Source organism: Papio anubis, chromosome 10 (assembly GCF_008728515.1).
Source record: "Papio anubis isolate 15944 chromosome 10, Panubis1.0, whole genome shotgun sequence".
Taxonomy (NCBI): domain Eukaryota; kingdom Metazoa; phylum Chordata; class Mammalia; order Primates; family Cercopithecidae; genus Papio; species Papio anubis.
Window position 1 is genome coordinate 114,224,480 of NC_044985.1, and position 17,371 is coordinate 114,241,850.

Sequence of the window (17,371 nt, forward strand, 5' to 3'; positions counted from 1 at the left end):
ATCCAGGATGCTGAGAACGCCGTTATTGCATTTCTTTTTATGACTGAGGAGTACTCCATGGTATGTATGTATATATGTGATATATATATATATATTTATATATAACATTTTCTTTATCCATTCATTGGTTGGTGGGCATTTAGGCTTGTTCCACATTTTCTCAATTGCTAATTGTGCTGCTATAAACATGTGTGTACGAATGTCTTTTTCATATCATGACTTATTTCCCTCTAGGTAGAGACCCAGTAGTGGGATTGCTGGATCAAATGATAGTTCTTTAAGGAATCTTCATACTGTTTTCCATAGTAGTTGCAATAGTTTACATTCCCACCTGCAGTGTAAAGTGTTCCCTTTTCGCCACATCCACACCAACATCTATCACGTTTCTGTTTTTTAATTATGTTTTTTCTTGCAGGAGTAAGGTGGTATCGCATTGTGGTTTTGACTTGCATTTCCCTGATAATTAGTGATGTTGACAATTTTTTCATGTATTTCTTGGCCATTTGCATATCTTCTTTTGAGAATTGTCTATTCATATCCTTTGCCCACTTTTTGATAAGATTATCTGAATTTTTTTCTTGCTAATTTGTTTAAGTTATTTATAGATTCTGGAATTTTTGCTTAGTCTTACTTTGGCAATGTGGGCCCTTTTTTGATTCTATATGAATTTTAGGGTTCTTTTTCTAGTTCTGAGATAATGATGGTGATATTTTGATGGGAATTCCATTGCATCTGTAGATTGCTTTTGGCCAGTATGATCATTTTCACAATATTGATTCTACCCATCCATGAGCATGGAATGTGTTTCCATTTGTTTGTGTCATCTGTGATTTCTTTCAGCAGTGTTTTGTAGTTCTCCTCACAGAGATCTTTCACCTCCTTGGTTAGGTATATCCTAAGGTGTTTTGTTTTTTTGTCGTTGATGTTGTTGTTGTTTTGTTTTTCTTTTTTTTTTTTTTTCAGGTGTTGTAAAAGGGATTTGATTTTATTTTCAGCTTGATCATTGTTGGTGTATAGCAGTGCTACTAATGATTTTGTATCCTGAAACTTTACTAAATTCATTTATCAGATCTATATCCTAGGATACAATCATATCATTGGTGAACAGTGACAGTTTGACTTCCTTTTTACCGATTAGGATGCCCTTTATTTCTTTCTTTTGTCTGACTGCTTGGGCTAGGACTTCCTGTTTTATCTTTTACAACTCATTGTTTTCCTTGTTTTATCTCCCTAAAAATGCAAACTATGTCTGCTTTTTATTTTTATTTTCAGTGTTACATAAAGTTTTATAAGGTCTGATTTCACTCAATCAGTAGTTATTTTCAAATCTTTTAGAAAGGAAAGAAGGAAGGAAGGAAAGAAGGAAGCAGGAATATGTATAAAGGTATAGCAAACATCACACTTAATGGTGCTGCTAAGTGCTTCGTCCCTGAAATTGGAAATAAGGCAAGGAAGTCCACTCTCACCACTTCTCTTCAACATTGTATTCAAACTCCTAACCAGTGAAATAAGACCAAAAAAAGAAAATAATTGTTTGGAAAGAAACAGTAAATCAGTCTATTTGTTGATGATATAGATATTTTCTTTAAAATACAAAGGAAATCTATAAATAATTTACTAGAAATAATACATGAATTTAGTAATGCCATAAATTCATGGTTAATACATTTCAACCCAATTATATTTTCATATAACAGTAAAAGAGGAATTTGAAAAGCATTATCATTTAAAGTGACACCAAAACAATAAAATAACTAGGAATAAATTTATTATTTTATAAATTTAATTAAATTTAATTTTTTATTTCAATAGGTTTTTGGAGAAGAATACATTTAATGAAAGAGGTACATGACTTCTAAAAACTATAAGCACTGCTGGGTAAAATTAAAGACATCTAAGTAAATGGAGAGATATACAATGTTAACAGATTGGAAGCTCAATATTGTTGTCAGCTTCCTCAAATTTATCTGTAGCTTCAATTCAAATCCAAAAAAAATCCTAAAGTCTTTTCTTGTAGAAATTGACAAATTGATTTGAGAAGATATGTACAAAAGCAAAGAATCTAGAAAATCCAAGACAATCTTTTCTAATTGACTTCAAGACTTTTGTTAAGCCATGATATTTAAGGCAAATTCTTATCAGCATAAGGGTAGACAAATATATCAATGGTATAGCATGGAAAGTACATATATAAACCCATGCTTATATTGTAAATTGTTTTTTGAATATTTTCATGACCTTTGAGTAGGCAAGTATTTCTTAGATAGTACACTAAAGTCATTAATCATAAAAGAAAAAATAATAAATTGGACTTTGTCAAAATTAGATTTCTTCCCATCAAAAGACATGATTAAGAAAATGAAAGAGAAGCTACAGACTGGGTGAAAATATTCACAATATATACATCAGACAAAACACTTCTATCCGTAATATATTTTAAAAACTCCTACCCATCAGTAAGTAAAACTGAATAATGTAAATGAGCCAAAGACTTGAACAGACACTTTACAAAAAAAAAAAAAATTGCCAATTAGCACATGAAAATGTGCTTGACATCATTTTATCATTAAAGAAATACGAATTAAAACTAAAATGAGATATCACATCACACACACTGGAATGGCTAAAACTAGAAAGGCTCTCTCTGATAGTCTTTGAAAAACAGTTTGACAGGTTCTAAAATGATTAACAGTACTCTTACACAATGACCCAGCAATTCCACTCCTACATATTTACCCAAGAGAAGTGAAAATATCTTGCCACGAAAAGACTTGTACAAGAGCAGCAATTTTATTTCTAGTAGTCTCAAAATGGAATCAACTCCGATGACCATGAACTGAAAATTGAATAAGCAGATTGTGATAGATTCACACAATAGAATACCACTCAACAACAAAAATGAACAAACTACTGTTCAACACATCAACACAAATGATAAGCAAAAGAAGGCAGACACAAAAGCATATATATCTTTTATTCCATTTGTACGAAATCCAGTAGCAGGCAGTATCAACATATGATGGAAAAAATGACAGCATTGGTTGCCCCTGAGAGGCTACCTGGCTGCATGTGGTCAGCATGTGGGTTGACAGGCAGGGCATACACTGTTCTGTTCATTTCTCAAATAACACATCAGTTTTTGGCTCTGTGTCTCCCTTCAAATCTCCATTGTTTCTTACAAATTCTGTAGGGCACCATGATTCCTAACCTCTGAAAGCATCCATCCCCTACCTACTATTGCAACTAGCACTTTTCTGACCACTTTTCACCTTCAAGATTTTATTTGAAATCTCTTATCTGCTTATTGTTCTCTGACATTCTTTTTGTCATTGTGAATCTAATTCCTTTGTTATTATTTTAGTGATCTTTAACCAGAAACTTTTTTTACAGAAATTCAAAACAAAAATGTAACATTATTGTTTCCTGCCTCATGTTAGATACTGGAAAGTGCCAGTAATTCTCTTCTGGTTGGGAAGGAAGGGCTCATAAGTTTTCATAATATTAAGGAATACTGAGACGTTGACTAAAACATTATCAGAGCAATAAAGTAATCAACTAAGAACTAGAATTAGAGATTCAACTTTAAAATTACTTTCACAGGAAACAACAGCAATTTCTGAAATTCAGATGCCTAAAATGGTTCACCATATATAACAATAATACAGATATATTTATATTAACAGAAAGTAGAATCAGACATTCTAGGAGATATCATTGATATTCTCATGAAATTCTCAATAATGTGGTATCATTATTATTATTAAACTGCATTGTATTATTAATAAATTAATGATATGATACAGGATTATATTTCTTAACAGCTACAGATTAGACAGGGACATCTTATTTTTATCTTTCTCAGGTTTGTTTTCTCTCAGTTGTTAATTAAGATGCATATTCAAGGTTAGATTTTATTTTTATTCCATTGTTTTTCATTTCTCTGTGGATGACCTGCTTATTCCATCTAGATTCTGTAGGAATTTAATTTTTATTTCAAAAATATTTCATATATGGTTAGGTGAAGGTATCTTTACAATGGCTTTGTTCAGTTTAGGCAGAACTTTTTCAGTCCTCTATATTAGTTTTTCACAACCTCCATTTCTTCTATTACATCTTTTTTGTTGCTTAAATTCCATTTATTCTGGCCTCTACTGAGTATCACCTATTTTATATGTGTTCGTTCTTTGTAGCTTGTCTTTTATATGTAAAGTCTTACAGTCTCCACAAACATCTCAGAATCTTGACGACCATTTTCACATGGTGTCCTTTTTCCCTAGGATGTTCACAGAAGACCAGGATGTAGATGAGGGACTTCTCTGTGACGCTGTATTCAAGCACTTCAAAAGACATAAGGTGGAGATTTCAAATGCAATAAAAAAGACATTTCCATTCCTTGAGGGCCTCCGTGACCGTGAACTCATCACAAATAAAATGTTTGAAGTGAGTAAAGTTTATTATGTCACAATCTGGTAAGCCAGCCCCAAAGTAAGTTATGCTTTGATATCCTAGACCAAAACTTCAGGGTACAACTTGCTAACTGACAGGTTTCCTATGAGTGGGTAACTTTTTCAAGTATTTCTGTAAGTGTTCCTGTAAAGTAGAAAAGGAGGGGAGAAGCAGAGGTCACCGGAGATGGTCCTGCTTCCAGCTGAGGGACTAGTGTTCCATGGTGCCCTCTGGAGTTGGAGTGAATGGTACTGGAGAAACTGGAATAGAAACAGGTGTTCTCCATAAATGTACAGTGTTTTGTAGAATTCATACACTATAACATAAACTAAAACTTAAAAATAATTTTAATGAACTGATTTACTTGAAATAGCAATTGACACCGCATTTTCTTCCAGTTAACATCAATTTAAAATACCTAGATCTGAGAACATTAAAACCCACAGGGAATTGGTGTCTAGAGAGGACAAATTTGGAGGTAAATGCTTGTTATTCTTTCTCCAACACATGTGTTTTCTTTTTCTTTCCTTTTTTTGTGCATTTCTGGAGTCTTGGACTATGGGTAAATTCCACCCATAGGCCCTGTTGGAGATACAGAGCAGCGAGTCATCTCTGGCTATGAATATGCTTCCTCTGTGGCCAAGTTCACAGCAAGGGGAGAATGGTCACCTGGTTTCCTTGAGCCCTTCAGGCCAAATCAGTCTTGGGGAAAGAGCAGGGGTTGTCCAGCCAACAAAATAGCCGTTCATCAATTGCCTGCTACGTCTATCCCAAAAACATATGGATCAGGCTGTTAAAGGACTTTGAGCCCACTTTTATCCTTCCAAGTTGCCCCTTTTTGCATCTAATGTAAATGAGGGTGAGGCAATCAGGCTCATCAGTGGGTATTTTTAAGGAGAAGGGATTTACTTCTTTCATTACTGGCTATACCAATAAGTAAAAATTATAGAACTTCACATGAAAATACTTATGTAGAGAAATTAGAATACAGTAACCATAGAATTCCTTTCTAGAGCTCTTCTGTAACTTGGAAGTCTGTATTTATATTTTCTCCATTCAATATTTTTTAAGGATTCTCAAGATTCTTGTAGAAACCTGGTCCCTGTACAGAGAGTAGTGTACAATGTTCTCAGTGAACTGGAGAAGATGTTTAGCCTGCCAGTTCTGGAAGCACTGTTCAGCGAGGTCAACCTGCAGGAATACCCCGATTTAATTCACATTTACGAAAGCTTCAAAAATGGTAATTAGATTTATTATCTACCTTTTGATTTCCAGGGTCGATTTTTTTCAATAAGTGTATACTGAGCTCCTACCATGTGTGACACATTGTGTTGGGCAGTGGGGATAGAGTAGTTAACAAAATAGACATGTCATGAGTCTTCTGAAAGCTCACGGCTTATGGTTATGGTAAAACAAGCACCTGGATGTCGGCTTCACTGGCAACTTGGACTCACAGGACAACCAGAGCAACACTGGCATCAGATTTACTTAGAAGAGCATAGAGTAAGAAACAGAATCCCAATAGGGCAGCTTCTTCTCTTCAGTGGGAGCCCTTGCAGTGGTCTACATAGCAGTCCACCAAATTGACTACTGCCTGCCCTGAGTGACAACTTAGCTGTGGGTGCAGGATCCACCTTGGCTCAGCACCACATGCCTATGGGAGTGTATGTCTCTTGTAACAACTCCATAGTAACAGCTTTCAGGACCCCATATGGGCAAGCTGAGTTACAGGAGCAAACTGAGTTACAAGAGTTATCAATTGAAGGAAGACCACAACTATGGCTTCCCCACAGGTATTTGTTGTCCATACATAGTCCCAGTCAACCAGTCATGGGTCATTTCTAACCTCTGTTTGCCCAGTAACACTGCAAAAAAGGCTATCTTTATTAGGTTTTCAGAATATGAGCAAGAAAGTTAACCCTGGGTCAAGTTTGCCTTCAGTGAAGTAGAAGTGGTTTTGCTAACCCTTTATCCAAAAGGGATGAAACAAAGATTAATTAAGCAATAAAAAACCAATTACTCTGCCAGGGACTATTTTTGGTGCTATACCAAACTAAAGGTTTCATTCTTGACCTTTTTCCTGAGAATGAGTAATTTATACTGTTAAAATAGTACACATTAAAGACGTCCTACAATTTTTTTACTTGCCTGGAAAACTTTTTATTCCCACACAGTTTGATCTCAATCCAGTTCTCCAAATAAGAGATGGAGACATCACAAGAGAAACTGGCACATGCCCTGAAGAGGGTGGATGCTATGGGAACTGGAATAAAAGTTTGAAAGCATGTCTGCAAAACAGGACAAATTAGATTTGGCTAAATCTGAGAGTGAGAAGCAACATAGGAGCTGACTTAGATCAACTGGAGGAAGATATTGAATGGTCTGGAATTTAAAGCTAAGGAATTGGAAGTTTACTTACTAGGCAATCGAGAAATACTACAGGTTTATGAACAAGGAAAGAAATGTAAGCAGTAGTTGCATATGGCTTATTGATTTGTATCAATACTAACCTTATCTAGATTAATAATAAAATAATTTCTATAGCAAATATTCAAGTCAGAAAAGGAATAAAAGGAAATCAAATACCTGGGCACAAATTTCAAGTCAATGTTTGTAACCAGGATGGTCCAGGCTGTGGGGATGGAAGGGAATGGTGCTATCTTTACTGCCCACATTCTCAGGGGCTCTGTTCCTCTCCATGGACTGCAGGGATCCCCCTTCCTAGCTCCAGTGCCCTCAACTCATGTCTTAGTTTCTGGCGCTCCTGGTGCTTGGGTAACCTGCCCTGAGGATCACTGTCACTGACCTGAGACAGCACCACACACCACCCCATCCAGCACAGCAGCCCACCCACCCTCAGGGAGATGCTGCTGACTCTCAGACCCTGAAGTTCACACAAGCTGCCCCTGTGTCCTCTGTTATGTTTATTTGAGAACTGTTCATCCTCCCCAACCCAATTAAGACAACGTTCTCCTGTTTTCTAGCCTCATCTTTAAAGATATTGAGGTTTTCTCACTTTTTTTCTATTTATGTTTTTTTGAGACAGAGTTTCAATCTGTTGTTGCCCAGGCTGGAGTGTAATGGCATAATCTCGGCTCACTGCAGCCGCAACTTCCTGGGCTCTAGTGTTCCTCCCATCTCAGCCTCTTGAGTAGCTGGGACCACAGGTGTGCAATACCACATCCAGCTAATTTTGTTTTTTTTTTTTCAGATATGAGGTCTAGCTATGTGGCCCAGGCTGGTCCCAAATACTGGGCTCAAGCAATCCTCCTGCCTTGGCCTCCCAAAGTGTTGTGATTACAGGTGTGAGCCACTGCACCTGGCTGATTATAAAAAAATGGAATCTTTCTAGGACTTGAGACCTTCTCCCCAGGAAATTCCCCAGTTTCTTCCTTACACTTGATATATGCCTACCCTGCCATCTGACAATTTTGAGGGTAACATAGCTCACAATGTTTCCATTACTCTTTTATCCTTAAATCTTGAGTGTCTCCTTTCTGTGTAGGACAATAAAGCCTTCATTGTTGGGGTCTTCTCTTCTCTGTCCCAAGGGATAACAGGAGAACTTTAGGTCATGAGGAACCCTCTGAGCTCTGAGTCACCCAAGGACTGGAAATTCCTAAAAGCATGATTTCCAGACATTGTCCCTGGTCCCTGTAGATCTCTAATTGTGTCTTCTCTCTCCCGCTCTTCAGTAATCCAAGACAAATTGCCTCTCCGAGAAAGTGATGGAGAAGAGAGGGAGGAGAGGCCTGGCATCCAACTAAGTCTTGAACAAGGTAAAAATGACAGAATCAAAACTATCTCTAAGAGAGGTTAGGGATCCAAGGTTCTGAGTGGAGATTGTGAATCAGGGAAGACATACGGAAGGACAATGGAGAAGTCAAGGAGGGGGTTATATGAGCTCCTAACCAGATGCAGGGTTCTGGAGAAGTGGCCATGACAAGACATAGTTGGCTCAATAACCATAAGGGAATCAGAGCCAAGTGTGTCACTAGACCAGATTTACAGATGCCAGCTACCTAGAAGTAATTGTGATTTAGAAAGTTCCCTGTAGGGGATCTGTGTGAAGTTGTGAAGGCTTAAGAACCACAGCCCATGGTCCATGGTCAACATCAAAAAGGAGACCCTTGGAGAAAGAAAGGCTCCTGTTTTACCTGTACTGTCATATTCACAACACTTCTGACACCAAACATGTCGGTGGTCTCCCCACACCAATCAGTTCTCCAATTCTCTGCAGATACCACCTGATATCTTATAATTTAATTGAATTCTGCCACTAATTGCCCAGACTTGGCACAGACTCCACAGGTTAATAGCTCATTCCCATAAGAATGCCCCCCACTTCAGATGCCAGTTGCAAGTCTCAGGTTGTGGCCTGTGCTTCCGACCAACTTCCTGTAAATTGGAGGTTCCCACACGCCCTTCATTGGCTTCGATACTTTCCTAGTAGATCACACAGAGCGCATGGAAATGTCTGACATTTATTATAAAGGATACAACTCAAGAACAGCCAAATGGAAGAAATGCATAGGGCAAAGCGTGGGGAAGGGCACAGAGCTTCTGCCCTCTCTGGGACACGACTCTCCTGGCACTTCCATGTGTTTGCCAACCCAGAAGATTTCTGAACCCAGTCACTTAGGGTTCTTCATGGACATTCCATTATACAGTCTGAATTGATTAAATCACTGCTACCTGATTATTAAGTTAACCTCCATTCCTCCTCTCCCCTCCCTGGAGGTCAAGAGGTGGAGCTGAAAGTTCCAACCGTCTAATCTCACGTTCAGCTCCCCTGGCAACCACCCCCCAATCCTTAGGGGCTTTCCAAAAGTTACCTCATTAACATGAACCCAGATGTGGTCGAAAGGGGCTTGTTATGAATAACAGAAAGTGCTCTTTTCACTTGTCATGACTTAGGATGCTTCAAGGGTTTTGGGAGCTCTGACCAGGAGCAGGGAATGAAGACTGAAATGTATATTTCTTATGATATCACGGGAGCTACTTGGTGGTGGCAGAATAGGGGAAAAATTTAAATGTGAGGATGTTGTTTAAGAGCAGGAACATTCAAAGAGAAAGGCGGTCTTGTAGAGAGACTCAGAAAGGAAGTGGTGCACATGGAAGAGGGTGTAAATACCTAGAGGACGAAGGAAGGGAAATGAAACTGTAAAAAGGGGTAAAAGACAACAAAACTCACCATGCCATTAACAGCTCACTTTGATTGAACATCTACTCTGTGGCAGTTGGTTTAATGCTCATGACAGCCATTGGAGATTAATATTACTTATATGCCTATTTTGCAGATAAGGTAACTGAAATTCAGAGATACCACAAATGGAGTTTACCTAGGGTCAGATGAACAAGGAAAAACCCAGGTGTTCTACCCCAGAGCCTGCATTCCTAACTCTGTGCTATCCAGGGAATCTAGAAAAAATAAACACAGAAAAATGAGGAAATGTTTGCAGACAAAAAGATCCAGAAAAAAAGAATACCAAGAGCTGGAGGAAGCAGAGGCTATTCAGACACTGAGTCCTCATGGAAAAGCCAGTGAGAAAGCATAAACAGATGTGGAGAGGGAGGGTGTTGTGTAAAAGGGAGTGGGCATGAGGCAACCAGGACTTCGAAGAAACTGAGCGAAGGGCCCCGGGCAGGGTAGCTCTGGGGACAAAGGCAGGATCACTCTGCCATAGTCAGTTACTGGAGTGTATCACAGAGGACACTCAGCAGGGTTGTCTGGTCAAGGCCCCTGTCAGCCAGGGGTGCAGCTGACCCAGTCCCCTACTCTCGAGGCTGGAGTCTGACTTCAATAATTAGGTGGCATCTGCCAGCTCCAGTTGGCCTGTGCACTGAGACTTAGAAGGGGTCTTTAACTCCTACATTACAGAGACCAAAAAGGGATTAGAAGAGAATGGCAAGATCCATACCTCAATTTCTGAAATAAACTTCTAATTTCTTCCTGCCAGGAACTGGTGAAAACTCTTTTCAAAGCCTGACTTGGCCCCGTTGGGATTCCCCATCTCATGATGGTTTGTTCCTGTTTACTACTCTTTGAGCCTCTGCTATCCTTGCCCCATTCTGAAACGTGCTGTGGGGTTGCCTCTTTGTGTTAATGATTGCCCAGAATTTTCAGTTTTTACATCTACAGTTTTTCCATTTCTGGGATTTAAGTAACAAGTCCTTATCTTGCCTAGGAGGGTTTCTTCCTCCCACACCCCTTAAGCACACTTGCTGCTTGTTCCTGCTGCCGCTGAGCCTGGTCGTTTTACCCATGTGCCTGCTTCACCATTTTCTGCCTGCATCTGCTTGAGTCTGGCTGTTGCTTGGTGCCTTGATCTTACGTCCATCAGTGGCCCATGCTGTAGTGGTTGGAAGGGAGTGACGGGCAGCAGGGGGCAAATAAAATATCTGTGAATCAAACCATGGTTTAGGTACAACCCCACCTGAAAATGGACTCTCAGAGCACCCCTGTGAAACAGCAGAGATAAATGCAGACAGAAAAGATACAACCAGTGACAAAAATGGTTCGCTAGGAAGCCAACAAACAAATGAACAAAGTGCCCAAAAGACTGAGCCAACAGGTAAGACTGACTGGGTTCACGTGAATGGGGACGAGCCAAGGGGCCCTGGCTGGTGGCAGAGGAAGAGTCTAATGCACAATGCAAGGAGACACCTGTTTAACAAGCAGGGGAAAATCACACAGACACAGAAGGGGCCTGATATACGGATGAGCCTGATACACTGACATACTGATGACAAAGACCTGGAGGAAGAAAGCTAGAAGCAAAAAACTGAGAGAGAAAGGGGAAGATTTGCAGAGTCTCACCAAAGAAGAGAGACAGAAACAAGAGGCAAAAGGAGAAAGTAGAGAGAGATTGGCCAGGAATCAATAAAGCACAAACACCTTCATGCAGCAGTATATGCAGACAGGGGTATAGGTAGAAACAGGAGAAGAAAGGAGAAGCAAGGTGAGGTCTAACCAAATGGAAATAGGACAGAGCAAGGCTCCACTAGATTCTCAGCTGTGATCTCATTCATCTCCAGAATCCTGTGAACAAGTCGCTGTCCAAGTGAGTAATGGGGATGCTGGAAGGGAGACGCCCTGCCCATTGCCCTGTGATGAAGAAGGTAATTATTGCTTACCTTGCCTATTTTCTTTCCTTTCTTGTTCAGACGCTATACATTTGTTGGTTGGTTGGTTGGTTGTTGTTTTACCATCGTAACCACTTTTTAAAATTAAAAACTGGATGTATTTAGCATTACATGTTGTTTTGAAATATGTACACATTGTGAAAAGGCCAACTGGCTAATTAGCATAAATAATTAGCATAAATAATTACCGTAGAGCTAATTAGCATAAATATTACCTCAGGTACTTATCGTTTTTGTGGTGATAATGCAAAATCTATTCTCTCAGTAATTTTTAAGAATACAATACATTATTAACTATATTAATCGTGTTGTATAATAGATCTCTTAATGTATTTCTCCTATCTAACTGAAATTTTGTATCCCTGGGCTAACATCTCCCCAGTCCTCATCCTCATATCCCCAGCCTCTGTTACCACCGTATACTCTCAACTTCTATAAATTCAACTTTATTACACTCTACATATAAGTGAGATGTCATACATGTCTTTCTGTGCCTGTCTTATTTGACATAACGTAATATCCTCCAGGTTCATGGTTGCTACAAATAACAGGATTTCTTCCTTTATCAGATACATGGTTTGCAAGTATTTTCTCCCATTCTGTAGGTTGTCTCTTCACCCTGTTGATTGTTTCCTTGCCTATGCAGAAGCTTTTAGTTTGATGTAATACCAGTTCTTTTTGCTTTTGTGATTGTGCTTCTGGTGTTATACCCAAAAACTACTTGCTCAGACCAATGTCGTGAAGCTTTTCCTCTGTATTTTCTTCTAGCAGTTTTACAACCTTGGTTATTAAATTTCAGTATTAAGTCCATTTTGAGTTAATTTTTTAATATGGCATGAGATGGGGTTAATTTTAATTCTTCTGCATGTGGATATCCAGTTGTCCCAACACCATTTATTAAAGAGAAAGATGTCCTTTACCCATTGCATATTCTTGGCACCTTTGTTGAAAATCAATTGACCATAAATGCATGGATCCAAGCTCTCTATTTTGTTCCATTTTTCTACGTGTCTATTTTATGCAAGCACCATGCTCTTTTGATTAATATAGCTTTGTTGTGTATATTGAATCAGGTAGTGTGATGCTTTCAGCTTTGTTCTTTTTATTTAAAATTGCTTTGGCTAGTTGGAGTCTTTTGTGCTTCCACACAAATTTTTAAATTGTTTTTCTATGTCAAAAAATGCCATTTGGATTTTATTTATTTATTTATTTATTTATTTTTGAGACAGAGTTTTGCTCTTGTTGCCCAGGCTGGAGTGTAATGGCACAGTCTCAACTCACTGCAACCTCCACTTCATGGATTCAAGTGATTATCCTGCCTCAGCCTCCCGAGTAGCTGGGATTACAGGCATACGCCACCATGCCCAGCTAATTTTTTGTATTTAGTAGAGACAAGGTTTCATCATGTTGGTCAGGCTGGTCTTGAACTCCTGACTTCAGGCGATCCTCCCATCTGAAACTCCTAGGTGCTGGGATTACAGGCATGAGCCACTGCACCCGGCCGCCATTGGAATTTTTATAGGGATTGCACTGATTCTTTAGAGGACTTTGAGTAGTCTGGACATTTTAACAATATTAATTCCTCCAATCCATGAACATGGGGTATCTTTTCATTTCTTTGTTCTTCAGTTTCTTTCATCAATGTCTTAGATTTTTCATTGTACACATATTTCACCTCCTTAGTTAAATTTCTTCTTAAGTATTTTGTTGTAGTTATTATAAATTGGATTGTTTTCTTGATATCTTTTTCAGAGTTTATTGTTAGTGCATAGAAATGCAACTGATTTTTGTATGCTGTATTTATATCCTACCACTTTACTGAATTTGTTTATTAGTTCTAGCAGTTTTTTTGGTGGAGTCTTCGGGATTTTCTATAGATAAGATCGGGTTATCTGCAAATAAGGACAATTTAAAACTTCTTCCTTTCCAATTTGAATGGCTTTTATTTCTTTTGCCTGTCTAATTGTTCTGGCTAGGACTTGCAGTAACATGTTGAATAGCAGTGAGAATGGGCAATCTGTATTAGTCCATTCTCGCACTGCTAATAAAGACATACCAAAGACTGAATAATTTATAAAGGAAAGAGGCTTAACTGACTGATAGTTCAGCATGGCTGGAGAGGCCTCAGGATCTTACAATCATGGCAGAAAAGGGGAAGCAAACACGTCCTTCTTTACATGGCAGCAGCAAGGAGAAGTGCAGTGCAAAGAGGGGACAAGTTCCTTATAAAACCATCAGATCTTGTGAGAACTCACTCAAGAACAGCATTGAAGTAACTGCCCCCATGACTCAATTACCTCCCACTAAGTCCTTCCCATGACATGTGGGGGTTACTACAATTCAAGATGAGATTTGGGTGGGGACACAGCCAAACCATATCAGCATCCTACTCTTGTTTCTAACCTTAGAGGGAAATCTTTCAGTTTTTTGTCATTAAGTATGATACTAGCTGTGGGCTTGTCATGTATGGCCACTGTTGTGCTGAGATACATTTCTTCTGTATCTATTTTGCTGAGAGTTTTTATCATGAAAAAATGCTGAATTTTGTCAAATGCTTTTTCTACATCTATTGAGATGATCATATGGTTTTTGTCCTTCATTCTATTAATGTGGTGTATGACCTTTTTAGATGTGTGTATGTTTAACCATTATTGCATCCCAATGATAAATCTTATTTGATCATGGTGTTTAATGTGCTATTGAATTTGATTTGATAGTATTTTGTTGAGGATTTTTCATATACGTTTATCAAGGATAGTGGCCTGTAATTTTCTTTTCTTGTAGTGCTCATGTCTAGCTTTGGTATCAGGGTAATGCTGGTTTCATAAAATGAGTTTGGAAGTAGTCCCTCTTATTCAATTTTTGAGAAGAGTTTGAAAAGGATTGCTATTTGTTCTTTAAATATTTGGTAGAATTCAACAGTGAAAGCATCTGGTCCTGAGCTTTTGTTTGGTGGATGGTGTTTTATTATGGATTAAATCTTACTCATTATTGGTCTGTTCAGATTTTCCTTTATTATTCAGTCTTGGTAGGCTTTATGTGTTTAGGAATTTATCTATTTCTTCTAGGTTATCCAATTTGTTGGCATTAAATTGTTTATAGTAGGGTCTTACGATTCTTTGTATATATGTGGTATGAGAAAGGTAGTGTCTCCTCTTTCATTTCTGATTTATTCATTTGAATGTTTTCTCTTTTTTCTTAGTCTAGCTAAAGGTTTGTCAGTTTTGTTTATTTTTTCAAAAAGCCTAGGCTTTGTTTTGTTGATCTTATTTTTTTCTAGTTTTGAACTCATTTATTTCTGGTCTGATATTTATTGTTTCCTTCTTTCTGCTAATTTTTGCCTTAGTTCTACTTCTTTGTCTAGTTTCTTGAGGTGTAACATTAGGTTGTTTGAGATCTTTCTTCTTTCTTGATGTATTCTTGTGTTTATTGCTATAAACTTCCCCTCTTATAACTGCTTTTGCTGTATCCCATAAGTTTTGATATGTTATATTTCTATCTTCATTTGCCTCAAGATTTAAAACTTTTTTCCTTTTAATTTCTTCAATGACCCATTGGTTGTTTGGGAGTCCATGTATTTGCAGATTTTTCAAAATTCCTCGTTATTGATTTCTAATTTCGTATCATTGTGGTCAAAAAATATATCTGATATAATTTCAGCCTTCTTTACTTTGTTAAAACTTGTTTTGTAGCCTAACATATGATATATCCTGTAGAATGTCCCATGTACAATTGAGAAGAGTGGTAGTTTTCTGCTTGTAGATAAAATATTCTATATATGCCTATTAGGTCCCCTTAGTCTAAAGTATAGTTTAAGTTTGATGTGTTCTCATTGATTTTCTCCCTGGACAATCTGTCCATTGCTGAAGGTAGGGTGTTGAAGTCCCCTAGTATTATTGTATTAGTCTCTCTTTCCTTCAGGTCTATTAATATTTGTTTTATATATTTAGTTGCTCAAATATTGGGTGCATATGTTTACAATTGTTATACCATCTTGATAAATTGACTCCTTCATCATTACATAATGACCTTCTTTTTTTCTTTCTTTTTGTTTCTTTTGTTTTTGTTTTTCTTTTGGAGATAAGTTCTTGCTCTGTCACCCAGGCTGGAGTGCACTAGTGCAATCATGGCTCACTGCAGCCTCAACTTCCTGGGCTCAGGCAATCCCCCCAAGTAGCTGAGATGACAGGCATGTACCACCACATCTGTCTCTTTTTTTTTTCTTTTTCTCATTATTTATAGAGACAGGATTGCCCTATGTTGCCCAGGCAGGTCTCAAACTTCCGGGCTCAAGCAATACTTTCACCTCAGCCTCCCAAAGTGCTGGGATTACAGATGTACGCCATCATGCCTAGTTTCATCATGACCTTTTTTGCCTTGTTTTATATTATTTGATTCAAACTGTATCTCATCTGAGGTAAATATACCTATGCCTTCTTTCTTTCATTTCCATTTGCACAAAATATCTTTTTCTATCTTTTCACTTTAAGTCTATGTGTGGCCTTAAAAGTGAAGTGAGTGCCTTGTAGGCCACGTATACTTGGTTCATGTTTTATAAATTCATTCAGCCACTCTATATCTTTTGATTGGAGAATTAAATCTATTTACATTTGATATAATTACTGATAGGTAAGTACTTTCTTTTTTTTTTTTTTTTTTTTTTTTTTTTGAGTCAGAGTCTCGCTCAGTCGCCCAGGCTGGAGTGCAGTGGCACGATCTCGGCTCACTGCAAGCTCTGCCTCCCGGGTTCATGCCATTATCCTGCCTCAGCCTCCCAAGTAGCTGGGACTACAGGCGCCCGCCAGCACGCCTGGCTAATTTTTGGCAATTTTAGTAGAGACGAGGTTTCACCATGTTAGCCAGGATGGTCTCGATCTCCTGACCTCGTGATCCACCCACCTCGGCCTCCCAAACATTTTGTTTATTGTTTTCTGCTTGTCTGTAGATTCTTTATTCTTTTCTTTCTCTCTTACTGCCTTCCTTTGTGATTAGGTGATTTTTCTCTAGTGATACGCTTTGATTCCTCTTTATCTGTTGTGTATTCACTGTAAGTTTTTGCTTTGTGGTTAACATGAAGTTTACACAAAACATCTTATAACAGGCTATTTTAAGCTGATAACAACTTAATTTTGATTACCTACAAAAATTGCACTTTTACTTTACTCCCTCATTTAAAATGTTTGATGTCAGAGTTTACATCTTTTTTTTATAGTATATACCTTAACAAATTATTGTAGCTACTTTTTTTAAAAAAATTGTCTTTCAACCTTCATACTAGAGGTAGAAGTGATTTACACACCACCATTACAGTATTATTCTATATTTTGACTGTACATTTACTTTACCAGTGAGTTTTATACTTTCTTATATTTTTATATTATTAGTTAACATTTATTTCTTTCAGCTTTAGCATTTCTTGTAAGACAGGTCTGGTGGTGATGAATGTATTCATCTTTTGTTTTCCTGGCAGAGTCTTTACCTCTCCTTTATTTCTGAAAGACAGCTTTGCCAAGAAAAGTATTCTTGGTTGTCAGGTTTTTTGGGGGCACTTTGAATATTTCATCTCATTCTCTCCTGATCTATAAGGTTTCTGCTAAAAAGTTCACTGCTACATTTATTAAAACTCCCTCATATGTTAGTTGTTTCTTTTCTTCTCTTGCTTTCAGGATTCTCTCTTTGTCCTTGAATCTTAACAGCTTATTATAGTATGTTTTGGTGTAGTCTTGTTTGCATTGAATCTGATTGGAGACCATTGACCTTCTTGTGCCTGGAAATTTAT

At 37.9% G+C, this 17,371-nt stretch overlaps 1 protein-coding gene across 15 annotated transcripts in view; it reads left to right on the plus strand.

Moving 5' to 3' along the window:
* Positions 1 to 17,371, plus strand: part of SP100 (SP100 nuclear antigen) — a 121,613-nt gene that overhangs the window by 22,310 nt on the left and 81,932 nt on the right. For 14 of the 15 annotated variants that reach the window (XM_021924085.2, XM_021924084.2, XM_021924078.2 and 11 more), the window contains exons 2-7: positions 4,278 to 4,440; positions 5,518 to 5,686; positions 8,142 to 8,225; positions 10,407 to 10,469; positions 10,872 to 11,021; positions 11,485 to 11,568. In XM_021924085.2, coding sequence (XP_021779777.2) covers positions 4,278 to 4,440; positions 5,518 to 5,686; positions 8,142 to 8,225; positions 10,407 to 10,469; positions 10,872 to 11,021; positions 11,485 to 11,568 — 713 coding nt within the window. Of the gene's footprint in view, positions 1 to 4,277; positions 4,441 to 4,844; positions 4,925 to 5,517; positions 5,687 to 8,141; positions 8,226 to 10,406; positions 10,470 to 10,871; positions 11,022 to 11,484; positions 11,569 to 17,371 lie in introns of those variants that run through there. The other variant, XM_021924087.2, reaches the window with a different exon arrangement.